The sequence below is a fragment of the Balaenoptera musculus genome, chromosome 11 (genome assembly GCF_009873245.2).
Source record: "Balaenoptera musculus isolate JJ_BM4_2016_0621 chromosome 11, mBalMus1.pri.v3, whole genome shotgun sequence".
Taxonomy (NCBI): Eukaryota; Metazoa; Chordata; class Mammalia; order Artiodactyla; family Balaenopteridae; genus Balaenoptera; species Balaenoptera musculus.
Window position 1 is genome coordinate 35807948 of NC_045795.1, and position 18939 is coordinate 35826886.

An 18939-nucleotide genomic window follows, 5' to 3' on the forward strand; every position below is an offset into this window, starting at 1 on the left:
GGAGGACACATAAATACATAAACAAATATGCATGTCCTGTGCCAGGTGGGGAAAAGTGCCATGAAGGAAAAAGAAAGCAAGGTGAGGAGAGCAGACAGTGCAGCAGAGAGGCAAACATAACATCATTAGCATCCTCTAAATGTGCAAACTGCTCTCAGAAGTTACCTGCACAGTGGAGTGTAAAAATGCTACAGTGTAAAGCATTGGCTTCCACATGGGTAAATTACTGATATCCAGAAGGTCTTGATTAATTCCAGCAAATGTTCTTTTCAAACCTGCGCGAACACCTTGGGGTGGCTCATTAGTGAATTTGAGAGAAGTCTGTCGTAAAAAGCAAATAGTAGTTTTGTTTCTATAAATTACTGTGAAGAATAAAATAGAAATTACAACACATCAGCCAACAATATGCTTATGGTACATAAATGGGCACCGTGTAAGCTACTTACATTGATCAGAGCTAAAACCCAATAAATTAATACTGAGTCTTATAACTCTTCTGTGGGAATCTTTACCATATAATCTTGATAATTATAGTCAAGATTTTGACGATAATGGCATAAGATTTTGCAACGCAGCCTCTACTGGACCAGAAAGCCCTGTTATGTTTGCCATCTTTCCATAACCATAACTGTGCCATCTTTATTTGTATAGCTCTCAAGGAAAAGACACTTATCTCACAGTAACAAACCTGAAGCAATGTAATGGGAAACCGATTGTGGGGCTCGGTAGTTATCCACACTCGGAAAGTATCATCGCTGGCTTCAGCGGTAGTTAATGTCTCTAGCAATTCTTCCATGAATTCTAGGCCAAGGTGACAATTCTGCAGTAATACCCAGCCACCCTGTATTCAAAAATGATTTCATATTAATTCCTTATAACTTTTTTGCTATCATTTTAATAAAACAAAACGTACAAGCAAATTTTTTAAAACTTTTGCTCAGGGCATAAGAATACTCTGTTTTGAGCACATATATTTTAATGAAATTGTTATATGTCAATACAATCTTCTTTTTTCTGTTAGTTGTAAAGCTGGTTACTTGGAATCAAGTGGGTTCAAAATGATTGTATCCTGCCACCCCTGGTTTAGAAGGGAACAAAAGTTAAAATTTGAAGTCAGACTTGTTTAAGTACAGTGTGTGCACCATCTAATGGTGGGAATGGGTATTTTGGAATTTGTAACTTAAATTGTCCTGCCTAAAACCAAGTCGTCCACTGTCACAAAGAGAGATACACATTACCTCATGAAAGTTGGAGGTGTTGACGAAAATTCATTAACAATCAAGTTAGGAAGAAAAGAGAGAATTTTATTTGAGACAACTGAGGATTATAGCCTGGGAGACAGAAGCTCTGAGAACTGTCTTGCCTGTTAGAAGTCAAAGGCAGAGCCATATACATTTTCGAGACAAAGGATCATACATCAAAATGACATGCTGACATTTCACATGGGGTTCACCAAAGATACAAAGCCAGCAACAAGTCACCATGACTCCCTGCAGAGTTGGAAAAGCATGCTAATCTTTTAAGAAGTTACCTGGCTAGCGTCAGAAGAAAGGGAAAAAAAATTGATCTTTGCATTTGAGCAGGCATTCCCACCTTTGAGGAGGTCTGGTTAATACGTGATGCAGATGCACACTGTACACTAAAAGGGGAGGGAGCAGGCCCAAATGAGCAGAGAGAGAATTTTATGCTTAATTTTTCTTCTCCTGACTTAAAATACAAATTTTATTTCACCAGAGGCAATAAAATACATTTGGTGACATTTGCTACCATAATATTAATGGTATTATTATTTGTCATCACTCCTCCCAGATATTCCTGAAACCACAAAACTTTCTAAGCACTATCTAAATACTTGTTAAAACCTTCTTTAACAATGTTAAGTCACATGACCGTCAAAGTTCTATAAGAACACAGTTTATTAGCCAGACAATATCTTGATATACTTATATAATGAGATCAGATAAATACAGCTACAAATTATTGAGCTTAGTGCATATATAGTAAGGCCTGTATATACGCCTTCTACTGCAAGAGAAAACAGAACTCAGACTGGCTTAAGCAGCAAAGGGGACTTGTTGGTCTAGACAACTGGGGTGTCTAGACCAAGATGGACTTCATGGTTGGTTTGTGTCATCGTGGATCCAGTTACTCTCTGATTCCCTGCTCTGCATTCCACAGTGTCAGCTTTATCCTAAATCTTTCAAGTGGCAGTGTGGCTGTACCTATTCATGGGTTATTGTTGTTGTTTGTTTGTTTGATAATGCCATTATTATCAATATTTATCCTACCTTAAGACACAGAACATGGAAGTTATAAAAGCTAATATTCCAAAGAAGGTTAATGTGAATGCTGTACCAAATTTAGAAGTTTCTCACTCATGGAAACTAAAGAAATTATTTAAGGCCCAAAGTCAAACTGTCAAATCACTCAATAGAGTGAATCATTTGATCTGACTAAAAATAATTATATAAAATTTCTTCGATATATATAAATTAAATACAATATATTATTGAATTTAATTAAGCGGTAAAGATTAAGGCTTGGCGCACTTGAGAATTAATGACTAGCCTGAAACTTTGATGAACCAAGCAGAGTTTTAGCCCATTAACCCTCTCCAGTCATTAATTCCCAGGGAAAAGCTGCACCAAAGTTGCTACAGACGTTATGAGATCAAAAGCTTAAAAATAAACCGAGATCTTATTTTATTTTTATAAATGGTGCAATTTCTTATTGCTGCTGAAATTGCTATCTACCATTTCTAGAAAATTAATGACCTGTGTATTTATTAGGTGTGATGAAAAATAGTTCTCAACATTCCATCCAGCTTGCAATTTTCAATAAAAACCATTATCAATATTTAAACATAACACCCTCAAATATTTCTTATTTGCCTGAAACTATCCATTAATGAAAAATGAAAGTCTCACTTTAAATGAAAATTGAAATTTGACTGTCTCAATCTGTCAATTCTTAAGCACTATCTATTAATATTGAACACGACATTCCAAGACTGATAGAGCTGCATCCTTTAGGAACCAGAAAGTGTGGCTGCCAAATTATCAAAAAATATTTAGTGAAAATAAAATGGAGCATATACTATAGAAAATGGAACAAGTATTTTGTGGGGATGTCAGGAGCAAACTAGCTGGAGGTTTAAAATTTGTATGAAATCAAAGGTTGACTCTATATACATAAATAAAAATGAAAAATAATGATTGAGCATTGCAGGCAGAACGCTTTACCCATCACTGTGGTGGTCCTAAGTAGACCAGATGGCCAGAGGAATAATATCAAGAATGTTGCATGAAGAGTAGTTGTCCATTGCTACGTACCTGCTGCATTGACATCTGAATCAGCTTTCGAGCATGTACTTCTTGTCCTTGCCCCATTGAGATAGTTCTGCATTCTGTAACACAGAAGGATCACTATGATAAAACATAAATTTTATAACAGGATTGGGACAAAACATTAATTTCTGAATGGTCATAGCCTCCCTCCCTCCTTGGCTTCTAAGGAGACTTTGTTATTCAAACAAGTCTGGCTTTCAGTTGTGTTGATAAGAGAAATGAGTGGAGCAGAAACTGGAAAGGGAAGGACAAGGAAAGAGAGACAAAAGGCACAAGGCAGGTCTTTTAGAGAGTTCTGGGGTCTTTGGAGATAACGAGGAGATAGATTGATGGGGGAGAGGCAGCTATAATGCTATCATAGGCATTAAGAGGGAAAGAGGATTTTTGAGTTTTGCTAAATTTTTAAATTAAATTTTATTGGAGTATAGTTGCTTTACAATGTTGTATTTGTTTCTGCTGTACAGCAAAGTGAATCAGTTATACATATACATATACCCACTCTTTTTTAGATTTCCTTCCCATTTAGGTCACCACAGAGCACTGAGTAGAGTTCCCTGTTCTATGTTTTGATTAGAATATTTTTTTGGTGTTTTATCAGATGCTTCAGTAAAGATTTAGTTGGCTTTTTATTCTTTTACAATGTCAAGTATGCAGTGTTTTGTCTGTCTGTCTGTTTGGGTTTTGTTTGCATATTTGTCCATTTTCCAAGATGGAACTTGTGGCAGCTCAGCCCCATGAGGGCTACATTCAGGGATAACTGTTCCTCAGGATTAAATCACCATCTTGTAACTGAGCATGAAGAAAAAGTGGAGACCACTCCAAGATTAGAGGTGTGATTATAATTCAGCAGAATATACACTATTTAGGCTCATTAGTGAATTTGATGTCCCAGGCAGAGAACCACACTTGTGCCTGTCACATGAATTCACTAAATTGCAGAAGTCTCTAAATCATGCTTGTGAAACTGGAATTGGAAATTAACTTTTAAGCAAGTCTTTGTGGACCCAGGTCTTCTTGAATTTTAGAGGCATGATCTCTAGATCTCTAGAGGCACAGGGAAAGGAGGTCAATGGAGACATTGTGAAGCAGTGTATGCTTTTGCCCTACTCTACTGGAGGAGCCTGAATCCTCAGAAAAAAGGGCTGCTGTAGCTGGGCGAACAATGAGGCTGATTTGGAAACTGCTGGTAGAAGGCACAGAGGATGAGAGAAATTCACAGGGTGGAGTTAGAAGTATGTCAGGAACCAGAGAAGAAGTTGCCAGGGCACACCATTTAAAATATAGCACCATGGGGTTAATGACCAGAGATTCTGTGAGGGTTTGCAGGGTGCAGCATTAGGATTATTTGTGGACTCAGGGTCACAGGATGAAACTCTGCAGTGGGTGCCTGAGAGAGGATGGCAGAGCACTGTTTGAAAAACTGGGAACTGCAATTGTCCAAAGGTCACTGAACAAAGCTGGATTTTCCCACCAACGCCCTCATGAATGTCTCCTGCTCAAGGGGAACCAGGCAGTGCTCCCAGGGCATCTGAGAAGAATCCACACACCCTATAATAGGAGAAGGAAGGAGAGGTGGAACTTGAAAGGGAGGAGCCTCCAAACTGTACAAAGAGATAGAGCCCCTCTTGTTTCAGAAGAACCCACAAATGTTAGGTAGGTCAATGGAGGAAAGTTTGATAGAGACAAAAAGTATTAACATGTGAGCATGAGCCACAATCTATCTCCCCTGTCCTTCCAACTCTTCTGAAATACACATTTTAAAAGGAAGAACTGGTTTTTGTTGAGGTGGCCTGAGTTTCTTATCTTGACCTGGGTAAGTGGTCAAGAGGAGACTTAGAGGCATTCCTTCAAAACAAACCCAGAATCTGACCACTTGTGGACATCTACACTTTTATTCCCCGGTCCATCACCTCTTGCCTGTATTCTTGCAGTAGCCTACTAACTGGTTACCTCTCTCCCACTCTTTTTCTCTACTAGTTAGTCTTCCCATGGCAGACAGAGGAATTCTGTCGAATCCTAAATCAGATTACGTCCATCCTCTGCTCAGAAACATCTGATGGCTTCTCATTTCATCCTGCACAAAATCCAGAATCCAGTTCAAATTCTTACCTCTAAGACCCTACACAATTGGCTCCCATTGCTGCCGCACTCTACACACACACACACACACACACACTTTTCAGGATCTCACCACCACTCATTCACACTTCTCCAGCCACACTGGCCTCCTCCCTCCTCCCCAGGCACACTCCAGCCTCACCTCTATTCCCTCTGCCTGAAATGTGTCTCCTCAAACACTCCACTGACTTAATTCCTTACATCTCAGGTCTTCCTCACCTTCTCAACAAGGTCTTCCTCACCTTCTCAACAAGGCCTTCCCTGACCATCTGATCTAGTACAGCATACCTATCCCCGTCACTCTGCCCCTTACCCTACTTTTTCTTAGCATATTATATACTTTTTGGCATATTATTTACTCACTTGTTAATTAATTACTGTCTGTTTTCCCCCGACACTAGAACATCAGCTCCACAAGGGACTTATACCACAGTGGCTTATCCAGCACCTAGACAGTGCATAGCACTCAGTAGATACTCAATAGATATTTTCTCAAACTTTAAAAACAGATATAATTCACATATCATAAAACTTACCCCTTTAAAGTCTACAATTCAATGTTTTTTTAGTATATTCATAGAGTTGTGGAACCATTACTACTGTCCAATTTCAGATCATTTTCATCAACCCAAAAAGAAACTCCACATCCATTAGCAGTCCCCATCATCCTCTCCCACCCTAGCAACCACTAATCTACTTTCTATCTCTACTCTAGACATTTCATATAAATGGAATTATGCAATATGTGACCTTTTGTGTCTGTCTTCTTTTACTTAGCATAATATTTTCAAGGTTCATCCATATTGTAGCATGCATCACAACTTCATTCCTTTTTATGGCTGAGTAGTAGTCCATTGTACAGATGTACTATATTTTGTTTATCCATTCATCAGCTGATGGACATTTGGGTTGTTTCCACTTTTTGGCTAGTATGAATAATGCTGCTATGAACATTCATGTATAAGCCTTTGTGTGGACATGTTGTCAATTCTCTTAGGTATAGACTTAGGAGTAGAATTGTTGGGTCACTGCAATTCTATGCTTAACTTTTTGAGGAACTGCCAGGCTGTTTTCCAAAGCAGCTGCACCACTTTACAGTTCCATCAGCAATGTATAAAAGTTCTAATTTTTCCACATCCTTGTCAACACTTGCTATTGTCCATTTTTTTGATTATAGCCATCTTGAAATGAAGTGGTATCACACTGTAGTTTTGATATCCATTCCCCTAATGATTAATGGTGTTGAGTAACTTTTCATGTGCTTACTGGCCATATGTATATCTTCTTTGGAGAAATGTCTATTCAAATCCATGGCTCGTTTTTTAACCAGGTTATTTGACTCTTTATTTTTGCATTGTAAGAAGTTCTTTTTACATTCTGTATACCAGATCCTTATCAGATATATTATTTGCAAATATTTTCTCTCATATTGTATTAATAGGTTGTCTTTTTCACTTTCTTGATGGTATTCATTGAAGGACAAAAGTTTTCAATTTTGTTTAAGTCCAATTTATCTATTTTATCTTTTGTTTCCCATGTTTTAAGTGTCATATCTAGAAAATTACTGCCTAATTCAGTCACAAAGATTTATTCCTACATTTTCTTCTAAGAGTTTGATAGTTTTAGCTCTTACATTTATGTCTCTGATAATTTTGAGTTAATTTTTGTATATGGTGTCAAATAAAGGTCAAACTTTATTCTTTTGGAAGTATTGATAGATATTAGTTTTTCCAGCATGTTTTGTTGAAGAGGCTGTCCTTTCTCCATTGAAGGGTCTGGCACCCTTGTTGAGAAACAACTGACCATAAATGAGGGTTATTTCTGGACCCCCAATTCTATTCCATTGATAATATATGTCTATCCTTATGCCAGTACCATTCTGTCTGATTACTGTAGCTTTGTAGTAGGTTTTAAAAATCAGGAAGTGTGAGTCCTACACCTTTGTTCTTCTTTTACAAGGTTGTTTTGGCTATTCTGGGTTCCATGTATTTCCATATGAATTTTAGGATCAACTTGTCAATTTCCACCAAAAAAAGGCAGCTGGGATTTTGATGGGAGTTGCTTTAAAGCTGTTAGATCAATTTGGAGAGTGCTGTCATCTTATCAATTTAAACTCTTCCAGGAATTCCCTGGCAGTCCAGTGGTTAGGACTCAACACTTTCACTGCCGTGGCCCAGTTTCAATCTCTGGTCAGGGAAGTAAAATCCCACAAGTTGGGCAGCACGGCCAAAATAATAATAATAATAACAGTAAAAAAATAAAGTCTTTCTATCCATGAACATGGGATGTCTTTCTATTTTTATCATCATCATCATTATTATCATTATTATATCTTCTTTAATTTTTCAACTATGTTTTGTAGTTTTCAACACACAAGCTTTGCACTTCTTTGTTAAATTTATTCCTAAGTATCTTTTATGATATTGTAAATGAAATTGTATTTATAATTATATAAATTTTTGGTTTGTTTATATATTAATTTTTGGTTTGTTCTTGCTAGTGTGTAGAAAAAGAATGGATTTTCGAATAGGATCTTGTGTTCTGCAATCTTGTTGAACTTGTTTATTAGCCCTAGTACTCTTTTGGTGGATTACTTAGGATTTTCTATACACAAAATCATGGCATCTTCAGATTGAGATGGTTTTACTTCTTCTTTTCCAGTGTGAATGCCACTTATTTCTTCTTCTGGTCTGACTAAAACCTCCAATACAGTGCTGAGTAGAAGTACAAGTAGACATTCTTCTCTTGCTCCTGATGTTTGGGGAAAAATATTCAGTCTTTCAACGTTAAGTAGGATGTTAGCTGTGGGGTTTTGTAGGTGCCCTCATCAGGTTGAAGAAGTTCCCTTTTACTCCTAGTTTGTTGAGCACTTTCACCATGAAAGACTGTTGGATTTTTTTCAATGTTTTTTCTGCAACTATTAAGATAACCATGTGGTTTTTGTTCTGTATTCTATTAACATGGTGTATTACATTGACTAATTTCCATATGTTTAACCAACCTTGCATTCTTGGGATAAACCCCCTTGGTCATGGTGTATAATCCTTTTTATATGGTGCTGGATTTGGTTTGATAGATTTTGTTGAGAATTTTTGCTTCTATATTCAAAAAGGATATTGGTTTCCTTCTAATGTCTTTGTCTAGAATTGGTGTCAGAGTAATATGGTCTCATAGAATGAGTTGGGAGGTATTCTCTTTTATTTTTGGAAAGATTTGTGAAGAATTGGTGTTATTCATTAAACATTCAGTAGAATTCACCCATGAAGGCATCTAGTCCTGGTATTTCTTTTGTTGGGAAGTTTTTCATTACTAAATCAATCTTTTTACTTCTTTTTATTTTTGAATTTTTGAATTTTATTTCATTTTTTTATACAGCAGGTTCTTATTAGTTATCCATTTTATACATATTAGTGTATATATGTCAATCTCAATCTCCCAATTCATCACACCACCACCACCACCACCCCCACACCACTTTCCCCCCTTGGTGTCCATAGGTTTGTTCTCTACATCTGTGTCTCTATTTCTGTCCTGCAAACCAGTTCATCTGTACCATTTTTCTAGGTTCCACATATATGCATTAATATACGATATTTGTTTTTCTCTTTCTGACTTACTTCACTCTGTATGACAGTCTCTAGATCCATCTATGTCTTTACAAATAACCCAATTTCGTTCCTTTTTATGGCTGAGTAATATTCCATTGTATATATGTACCACATCTTCTTTATCCATTCATCTGTTGATGGGCATTTAGGTTGTTCCATGACCTGGCTATTGTAAATAGTGCTGCAATGAACATTGGGGTGCATATGTCTTTTTGAATTATGGTTTTCTCTGGGTATATGCCCAGTAGTGGGATTGCTGGGTCATGTGGTAATTCTATTTTTAGTTTTTTAAGGAACCTCCATACTGTTCTCCATAGTGGCTGTATCAATTTACATTCCCACCAACAGTGCAAGACAGTTCCCTTTTCTCCACACCCTCTCCAGCATTTGTTGTTTGTAGATTTTCTGATGATGCCCATTCTAACTGGTGTGAGGTGATACCTCATTGTAGTTTTGATTTGCATTTCTCTTATAATTAGTGATGTTGAGCAGCTTTTCATGTGTTTCTTGGCCATCTGTATGTCTTCTTTGGAGAAATGTCCATTTAGGCCTTCTGCCCATTTTTTGATTGGGTTGTTTGTTTTTTTAAAATTGAGCTGCATGAGCTGTTTATATATTTTGGAGATTAATCCTTTGTCCATTGATTCATTTGCAAATATTTTCTCTGATTCTGAGGGTTGTCTTTCCGTCTTGTTTGTAGTTTCCTTTGTTTTGTAAAAGCTTTTAAGTTTCATTAGGTCCCAATTGTTTATTTTTGTTTTTATTTCCATTAATCTAGGAGGTGGATCAAAAAAGATCTTGCTGTGATTTATGTCAGAGAGTGTTCTTTCTATGTTTTCCTCTAAGAGTTTTATAGTGTCCAGTCTTAAATTTAGGTCTCTAATCCATTTTGAGTTTACTTTTGTGTATGGTGTTAGGGAGTGTTCTAATTTCATTCTTTTACATGTAGCTGTCCAGTTTTCCCAGCACTACTTATTGAAGAGTCTGTCTTTTCTCCATTGTATATCCTTGCCTCCTTTGTCATAGATTAGTCGACCATAGGTCCGTGGGTTTAACTCTGGGCTTTCTATCCTGTTCCATTGATCTATATTTCTGTTTTTGTGCCAGTACCATATTGTCTTGATTACTGTAGCTCTGTAGCATAGTCTGAAGTCAGGGAGTCTGATTCCTCCAGCTCCGTTTGTTTCCCTCAAGACTGCGTTGGCTATTCGGGGTCTTTGTGTCTCCATACAAATTTTAAGGTTTTTTTGTTCTAGTTCTGTAAAAAATGCCATTGGTGATTTGATAGGGATTGCATTGAATCTGTAGATTGCTTTGGGTTGTATAGTCGTTTTCACAATGTTGATTCTTCCAATCCAAGAACATGGTATATCTCTCCATCTGTTGGTATCATCTTTAATTTCTTTCATCAGTGTCTTATAGTTTTCTGCATACAGGTCTTTTGTCTCCTAGGTAGGTTTATTCCTAGGTATTTTATTCTTTTTCCTGCAGTTGTAAATAGGACTCTTTCCTTAATTTCTCTTTCAGATTTTTCACCATTAGTGTATAGGAATGCAAGAGATATCTGTGCATTAATTTTGTATACTGCAACTTTACCAAATTCATTGATTAGCTCTAGTAGTTTTCTGGTAGCATCTTTAGGATTCTCTATGCATAGTATCATGTCATCTGCAAACAGTGACAGTTTTACTTCTTCTTTTCCAATTTGTATTCCTTTTATTTCTTTTTCTTCTCTGATTGCCATGGCTAGGACTTCCAAAACGATGTTGAATAATAGTGGTGAGAGTGGACATCCTTGTCTTGTTCCTGATCTTAGAGGAAATGCTTTCAGCTTTTCACCATTGAGAATGATGTTTGCTGTGGGTTTGTCATATATGGCCTATATTATGCTGAGGTAGGTTCCCTCTATGCCCACTTTCTGAAGAGTTTTTATCATAAATGGTGTTGAATTTTGTTGAAAGCTTTTTCTGCATCTATTGAGATGATCATATGGTTTTTATTCTTCACTTTGTTAATATGGTGTGTCACATTGATTGATTTGCATATATTAAAGAATCCTTGCATCCCTGGGATAAACCCCACTTGACCATGGTGTATGATCCTTTTAATGTGCTATTGGATTCTGTTTTCTAGTATTTTGTTGAGGATTTTTGCATCTATATTCATCAGTGATATTGGTCTGTAATTTTCTTTTTTTTGTAGTATCTTTGTCTGGTTTTGGTATCAGGGTGATGGTGGCCTCGTAGAATGAGTTTGGGAATGTTCCTCCCTCTGCAATTTTTTGGAAGAGTTTGAGAAGGATGGGTGTTAGCTCTTCTCTAAATGTTTGATTGAATTCACCTGTGAAGCCATCTGGTCCTGGTTTTTCGTTTGTTGGAAGATTTTTAATCACAGTTTCAATTTCATTACTTGTGATTGGTCTGTCCATATTTTCTATTTCTTCCTGGTTCAGTCTTGGAAGGTTGTACCTTTCTAAGAATTTGTCCATTTCTTCCAGGTTGTCCATTTTATTGGCATAGAGTTGCTTGTAGTAGTCTGTTAGGATGCTTTGTATTCCTGCAGTGTCTGTTGTAACTTCTCCTTTTTCATTTCTAATTTTATTGATTTGAGTCCTCTCCCTCTTTTTCTTGATGAGTCTGGCTAATGGTTTATCAATTTTGTTTATCTTTTCAAAGAACAAGCTTTTAGTTTTATTATCTTTGCTATTGTTTTGTTTCTATTTCATTTATTTCTGCTCTGATCTTTATGATTTCTTTCCTTCTACTAACTTTGGATTTTGTTTGTTTTTCTTTCTCTACTTCCTTTAGGTGTAAGATTAGATTGTTTATTTGACATTTTTCTTGTTTCTGGAGGTAGGCTTGTATTGCTATAAACTTCCATCTTAGAACTGCTTTTCCTGCATCCCATAGGTTTTGGATCGTTGTGTTTTCATTGTCAATTGTGTCTAGGTAATTTCTGATTTCCTCTTTGATTTCTTCAGTGATCTCTTGGTTATTTAGTAACATATTGTGTAGCCTCCATGTGTTTGTGTTTTTTACGTTTTTTTCCCTATAATTGATTTCTAATCTCATAACGTTGTGGTCAGAAAAGATGCTTGATGTGATTTCAATTTCTTAAATTTACTGAGGCTTGATTTGTGACCTAGGATGTGATTTATCCTGGAGAATGTTCCATGTGCACTTGAGATGAAAGTGTAATCTGCTGTTTTTGGATGGAATGTCCTATGAATATCACTTAAATCTATCTGGTCTATTGTATCATTTAAAGCTTGTGTTTCCTTGTTAATTTTCTGTTTGGATGATCTGTCCATTGGTGTAAGTGAGGTGTTAAAGTCCCCCACTATTATTGTGTTACTGTCGATTTCCTCTTTTATAGCTGTTAGAAGTGGCCTTATGTATTGAGGTGCTCCTATGTTGGGTGCATATATATTTATAATTGTTATACCTTCTTCTTGGATTGATCCCTTGATCATTATGTAGTGTCCCTCCTTGTCTCTTGCAACATTCTTTGTTTTAAGTCTATTTTATCTGATATGAGTGTTGCTACTCCAGCTTTCTTTTGATTTCCATTTGCATGGAATATCTTTTTCCATCCCCTCACTTCCAGTCTGTATGTGTCCCTAGGTCTGAAGTGGGTCTCTTGTATACAGCATATATATGGGTCTTGTTTTTGTATCCATTCAGTGAGCCTGTGTCTTTTGGTTGGAGCATTTAATCCATTCACGTTTAAGGCAATTATTGATATGTATGTTCTTATTACCATTTTCTTAATTGTTATGGGTTTGTTTTTGTAGGTCTTTTTCTTCTCTTGTGTTTCCCACTTAGAGGAGTTCCTTTAGCATTTGTTGTAGAGCTTGTTTGGTGGTGCTGAATTCTCTTAGCTTTTGCTTGTCTGTAAATGTTTTGATTTCTCTGTCGAATGTGAATGAGATCCTTGCTGGGTTGTAGGTTCTTCCCTTTCATCACTTTAAATATATCATGCCACTCCCTACCAGCTTGTAGATTTTCTGCTGAGAGATCAGCTGTTAACCTTATGGGAGTTCCTTTTTATGTTATTTGTTGTTTTTCCCTTGTTGCTTTCAATAATTTTTCTCTGTCTTTAATTTTTGTCAATTTGATTACTATGTGTCTCAGCGTGTTCCTTCTTGGGACTCTCTGCACTTCCTGGACTTGGGTGGCTATTTCCTTTCCCATGTTAGGGAAGTTTTTGACTATAATCTCTTCAAATATTACTCAGGTCCTTTCTCTCTCTCTTCTCCTTCTGGGACCCCTATAATATGAATGTTGTTGCGTTTAATGTTGTCCCAGAGGTCTCCTAGGCTGTCTTCATTTCTTTTCATTCTTTTTTCTTTCTTTTTACTTCTTACAGATGTATTCGGGTTTTCTATTTCTTCTTGAGTCATTTTCAGTAGTTGTCTCTTTCTAATAATTTGTCCATTTCATCTAGGTTATCTAATTTGTTGCATAAGTGTTCATAATATTACGTTATGATCTTTTTAATTTTTGTCAGGTCAATAGAGATGTCTCTTGATAAAAGAAAATTTCACATATTGAGATATGGCAATGTCATTCTGGCTTATACATGAGTTTACTTGAATTTTATGCTAACTAGAACAGCCTGTTTGTGGCCTATCAAACATACATTGTACATCTGCCCTAATTATCAGAGAGAAGGACACATTGACCAGAATTAAAGAATGTCCATGTTAAAAATAAAGATTTTATAAATGCCTCCCTTCCTGGGATGCCAATGCTTGTACTCCTTTGATGATAAGACTCCCTTCCCAGGTGCCAAGGCCATACTGACTCACTATGTACTTGCTGATCTGTTTTTCTTGAAACCTTGAAGGAATGTATCTCTGACTTGTTTGGTGTTCTTCGTTCTGACAAGACACAAAACTGTGCTGAAAACCATGTTTCTCCAAAGCGGGTCCTCTGAGTTATCTGAGAGGCTATTCTGGCTTTAGTCCTCAGTTTGACTCAAATAAAACTCTTTTCTATTCTTATTATAGATTGTTTATTGATTATTTTCATTGATACCCCTCTTTCATTCCTGATTTTAGTTATCTTAGTCTTCTCTCCTTTATTCTTCGTCAGTCAAAACAAAAGTTTGCCAATTTTGTTGATCTTTTCAAAGAAGATACTTTTGGTTGGATGACTCTCTACTGTCTTTTAATTCCTTCTTGCATTTTTTTTCCACTCAAATATTTATTATTTCCTTCTTTTTGATTGCTTTGGGTTTGCTCTTCTTTTCCTAGTTGCTTAAGGTGGAAGGTTAAGTTCTTAATCTGCAATCTTTCTTCATTTTTAACATAGGTTGATAAATATTTGATAAATTTCTGAATAGTCTGGAAACACTAGATTGATTGATATTGGAAAAGTGAGGAAGCTTTGTACTTGAGGAAGGAAAGAATCCCAAAGGACAGAGGCCAGTGAGATAAGAGGCAGTGCAGGCTGAATTTCCAGAGGGGGTGGGAAAAGCTGCCAGAACATCATGATGGGGACTACCAAGAGAAGGAAGGATGCAGAGGGTGTTGTAGGAATTATTTTGCAGGTAATGCAGCATGATTATTCTTTGGTGGTATGGGATTTTGGGGGTTTTTGTGTGTGTGTGTGTGGTTTGGGGGGTTTTTTTTGTTTGTTTGGCTTGGTTATATTTCAGAGACTTTAGTAAGATTTCAACTGCCTTTCTATATCTTCCCAAAATTAGGCTTGAGTGTCTTTCACTTTTCCTCTTTGTTTTTAAAACTTTAAAAAATCTAATTAAATAATATAGACTTATAGTGAAAGCTTTGTAAAATATAGGAGACTATAAAGAAGAAAACAAAAATCACCAATTTCCTTCCATAGAGACCTTCATTCTAATCTTTTTAGTATGCACAGTCCACAACCACTTACCCTCATTTCACAATTCAAAACAATCTGAAAACTGACAGTTTTGCCACAAAATCACTTTGGTGGCAAAAGCTGACCTGAATGGATATGAGCCTATTTATAGTCTTTATTTATCGCTATCTTTATGAATATTAATACTTTCATCTACAATGTATTATATAATATATGAAATACTACCTTTCTAAAAGGTGGAAAATTCTGATTTCTGCAATGTATCTGACCCCAAGGGATTTGAATAAGAGATTGTAGACCTATCTATATTAAAAATTATATATATGTATTATAATACATATATATGTCATTTTCTATCTCTACTTTTTAACAGTACATTGTATTTTATTGTCATTAAATATTATTGGGAAACAGTTTTTAATGGTGGCACAATGTTCCATCATGTTGATGCATTCTTGTCAATTCAGCCACTATCCTTTTGTGTATTTAAGACACTTTCAATTTTTCAATACTATAAATAGCACTAGATTAAACATCCTTGTATATGAATCTTGATGTGTATCTTTCAGTTTGTTTTTATGATAAATTAGTACATGTAGACTAGTTGGGACAAAGCATACAAACATTTTAAAGATTTATGATATATATAAAAGAAGGACTGCCAGTGTCTCCAGCTGAAATAAGAATGCTGTGATTCCCAACCCACACTTCTATCTTTTTTTTGAAACCAAACAGATAACAAAAGCCTTTCTGTGTCCCCCATTTCTTGTCTGTAGGAAAAATGCGTCAGTCTTCTAGACCTTCCCTGAGTTCCAAAGGGCAGATTCCAACAGTTAATTAAGGAAGTGAGGGAATGCAGAAACAAAAGAAAAGCAGTCAGGAAACAGTAGTGCAGAGGGGGCAGAGTCAACATGGCGTACTAGGAGGATGCGGAATTCACGTCTCCTCACAACTAGGGCACCTACCAGGCACCGGTGGGGGACCACGGACACCTAAGGAGATGGGAGGAACCCCCAGTGACTGGTAGGATGCAGGGCTTGGGGGGAGTGAAGGGGGAGGAGAAGTGGAGGTGGGACAGGACTGGCACCCCTGAGGGGCGGCTGGGGAAGAGGAAGGGATCCCACGCCCGAAGGGGGAAATTGGGGAACCACTGGGAGGGCAAAGGATCAAAAGGGAGCATGACCAGGTTTCCCCTGCCCGCTTGGGCCCCCAGGAACCTGCTGAGATCCTGGGCCTGATCCTCTGCTCACTGAGGCCCCCTCTAGCCATGTGATCCTGAGGGAGTGGGAGGGAGGAAAGGGGGAGCAAAAGTAAAGGCTGGACCTACAGGACCAGCACCCCTGAGGGGTGGCTGGGGGAGGGGAGGAGTTCCTACACCCAGAGGGACCAACCCACGGTTACGGGTCCAGCTGCGCCAAGGGAGACCCTAGGGGGGACAGTGGGTAAGGGTGCAAAGGAACGGAAGGGAACGCAGCCAGTGCTTTCCCTGTCCACTTAGGCACCAGGGAGCCTGTTGGGCTCCTGGGCCTAATCCTCTGCCCTTGGAGCCTCCCTCCTGCCATGCAGAACCCAAGCCCCGCCCCTACACCCCCACCCAGGGCCCTACCGCTACACTCGGAGACTCCCTCCAACATGCTGGGCCTAAACGCCACCCACACACCCTCACTCAGGGCCCTACCTCCAAACTCTGGAACTCCATACTCCAGAGGCCCTCCTTTCCACGTGCTGCCTCTCCCTTTCCCCGCAGGTCCTAAGCAGAGGCCCCACCCACTCTTGAATATCGCCTGCCTAGGCCCCACCCCAAGACCTTTTCTGGCTACATGGATCCTGAGCCTAGGCCACGCCACATGCACAAACATTACCCCCTCCACTCGCCTAGGTCCGACCCCACCCGAAACCCCACCCCTGCCTAAGTTCCACCCCCACCTAAACTCTGCCCCTATAGCCAAGGCTTTTATATATTTTTTAATTTATTTTTTTCTTTTTTCCCCTTTTACATTGGGGTTCTGTTTTACCTTGTTGATTCATTGTTGTTGATTTTTTTATATTTTTATTTTTCCTAATAAATCTTTTATTTTTCTAATTTTATTTTATTCTTTATACTTTGTTATTGTTCTCTCCTTTTGGCTTGTTCTGCCCACCCACATCATTTTTTTTCTTTTTTCTGTTGTAGTTTTATTTTACCTTGTTGCAGTTGTTTCAATTATAGTTTTATTTTTCCTAATATATTTTTTATCTTTCTAATTTTATTTTGTTTCTTATTCTTTGATATTGTACTGCTCCTTTTTCTCTTTCTTTTCTTTTTTTTTAACCGCACCACAAAGCTTGTGGGATTTTGGTTCCCAGGCCAGATGTCGGGCCTGAGCTCCTGTGGTGGGACCTCCAAGTCCAAACCGCTGGACTAACAGAGAACCTCAGACCCCAGGGAATACCAATCAGAGTGAGGCCTCCCTGAGGTCCTCATCTCAGCACCAAGACCAAGCTCTATCCAACTGCCTGCAAACTCCAGTGCTGGACGTCTCAGGCCAAACAACCAGTAAGACAGGAATACAGCACCACCCATCAAAAAAAAAAAAAATGAAATGACAAAAAAATATGTTATAGATGAAGAAGCAAGGTAAAAACCTACAAGACCAAATAAATGAAGATGAAATAGACAACTTACCTGAAAACAATTCAGAGTCATAACAGTAAACATGATCCAAAATCTTGGAAACAGAATGGAGAAAATACAAGAAACATTTAACAAGGATCTAGAAGAACTAAAGAGCAAACAACAGTGATGAACAACACAATTACTGAAATTAAAAATACTCTAGAAGGAATCAATAGCAGAATAACTGAGGCAGAAGAACGGATAAATGAGCTGGAAGATAAAATGGTGGAAATAACTGCCAGGGAGCAAAATAAAGAAAAAAGAATGAAAAGAGGACAGTCTCAGAGACCTCTGGGACAACATTAAACACACCAACATTCTAATTACAGGGGTCCCAGAAGAAGAAGAGAAAAAGAAAGGGACTGAGAAAATATTTGAAAAGATTATAGTCAAAAACTTCCCTAACATGGGAAAGGAAATAGTTAATCAAGTCCAGGAAGCACAGAGAGTACCATAAAGGATAAACCCAAAGAGAAAAACGCCAAGACACATATTAACCAAACTATCAAAAATTAAATACAGGGGACCTTCAAGATGGTGGAGGAGTAAGACGTGGAGACCACCTTTCTCCCCACAAATACATGAAAAATACATCTATTTGTGGAATAACTCCTACAGAACACATTCTGAATGCTGGCAGAAGACCTCAGACTTCCCAAAAGGCAAGAAACTCCCCACGTACCTGGGTTGGGCAAAAGAAAAAAGAAAAAACAGAGACAAAAGAATAGGGATGGGACCTGTACCTCTGGGAGGGAGATGTGAAGGAGGAAATGTTTCCACATACTAGGAAGACCCTTCACTGGCGGAGACAGGGGATGGGCAGGGGGGAAGCTTCGGAGCCACAGAGGAGAGTGCAGCAACAAGGGTGCAGAGGGCAAAGCGGAGAGATTCCTGCACAGGGGATCGGTACCAACCAGCACTCACCAGCCTGAGAGGCTTGTCTGCTCACCCACCTGGGCAGGTGTGGGCTGGGAGCTGAGGCTCGGGCTTCCAAATTCAGAACCGGGGAGAGGACTGGGGTTGGATACATGAACACAGCCTGAAGGGGGCTAGTGCACCACAGTTAGCCAGAGGGAGTCCGGGAAAAAGTCTGGAACTGTCTAACAGGCAAGAGAACATTGTTTCAGGGTGCACGAGGAGAGGGGACTCAGAGCACTGCCTAAACGAGTTCCAGAGACAGGAGCAAGCCGCGGCTATCAGTGTGGACACCAGAGATGGGCATGAAACGCTAAGGCTGCTGCTGCAGGCATCAAGAAGCCTGTGTGCAAGCACAGGTCAGTATCAACACCTCCCCTCCCAGGAGCCTGTGCAGCCCGCCACTGCCAGGGTCCCGTGATCCACGGACAACTTCCCCGGGAGAACGC

The 18939-nt window shown here is 38.4% G+C and overlaps 1 protein-coding gene across 1 annotated transcript in view; it reads right to left on the reverse strand.

Moving 5' to 3' along the window:
* The window catches only part of LOC118904403 (dynein heavy chain 8, axonemal), a 325133-nt gene that overhangs the window by 59780 nt on the left and 246414 nt on the right, over positions 1-18939 (reverse strand). Inside the window, exons 80-82 of the mRNA XM_036870462.1 lie at positions 3333-3406; positions 689-841; positions 166-321 (exon numbers count right to left, since the gene is read on the reverse strand). Of these exons, the coding sequence (XP_036726357.1) occupies positions 166-321; positions 689-841; positions 3333-3406 (383 nt within the window). The remainder of the gene's footprint in view (positions 1-165; positions 322-688; positions 842-3332; positions 3407-18939) is intronic.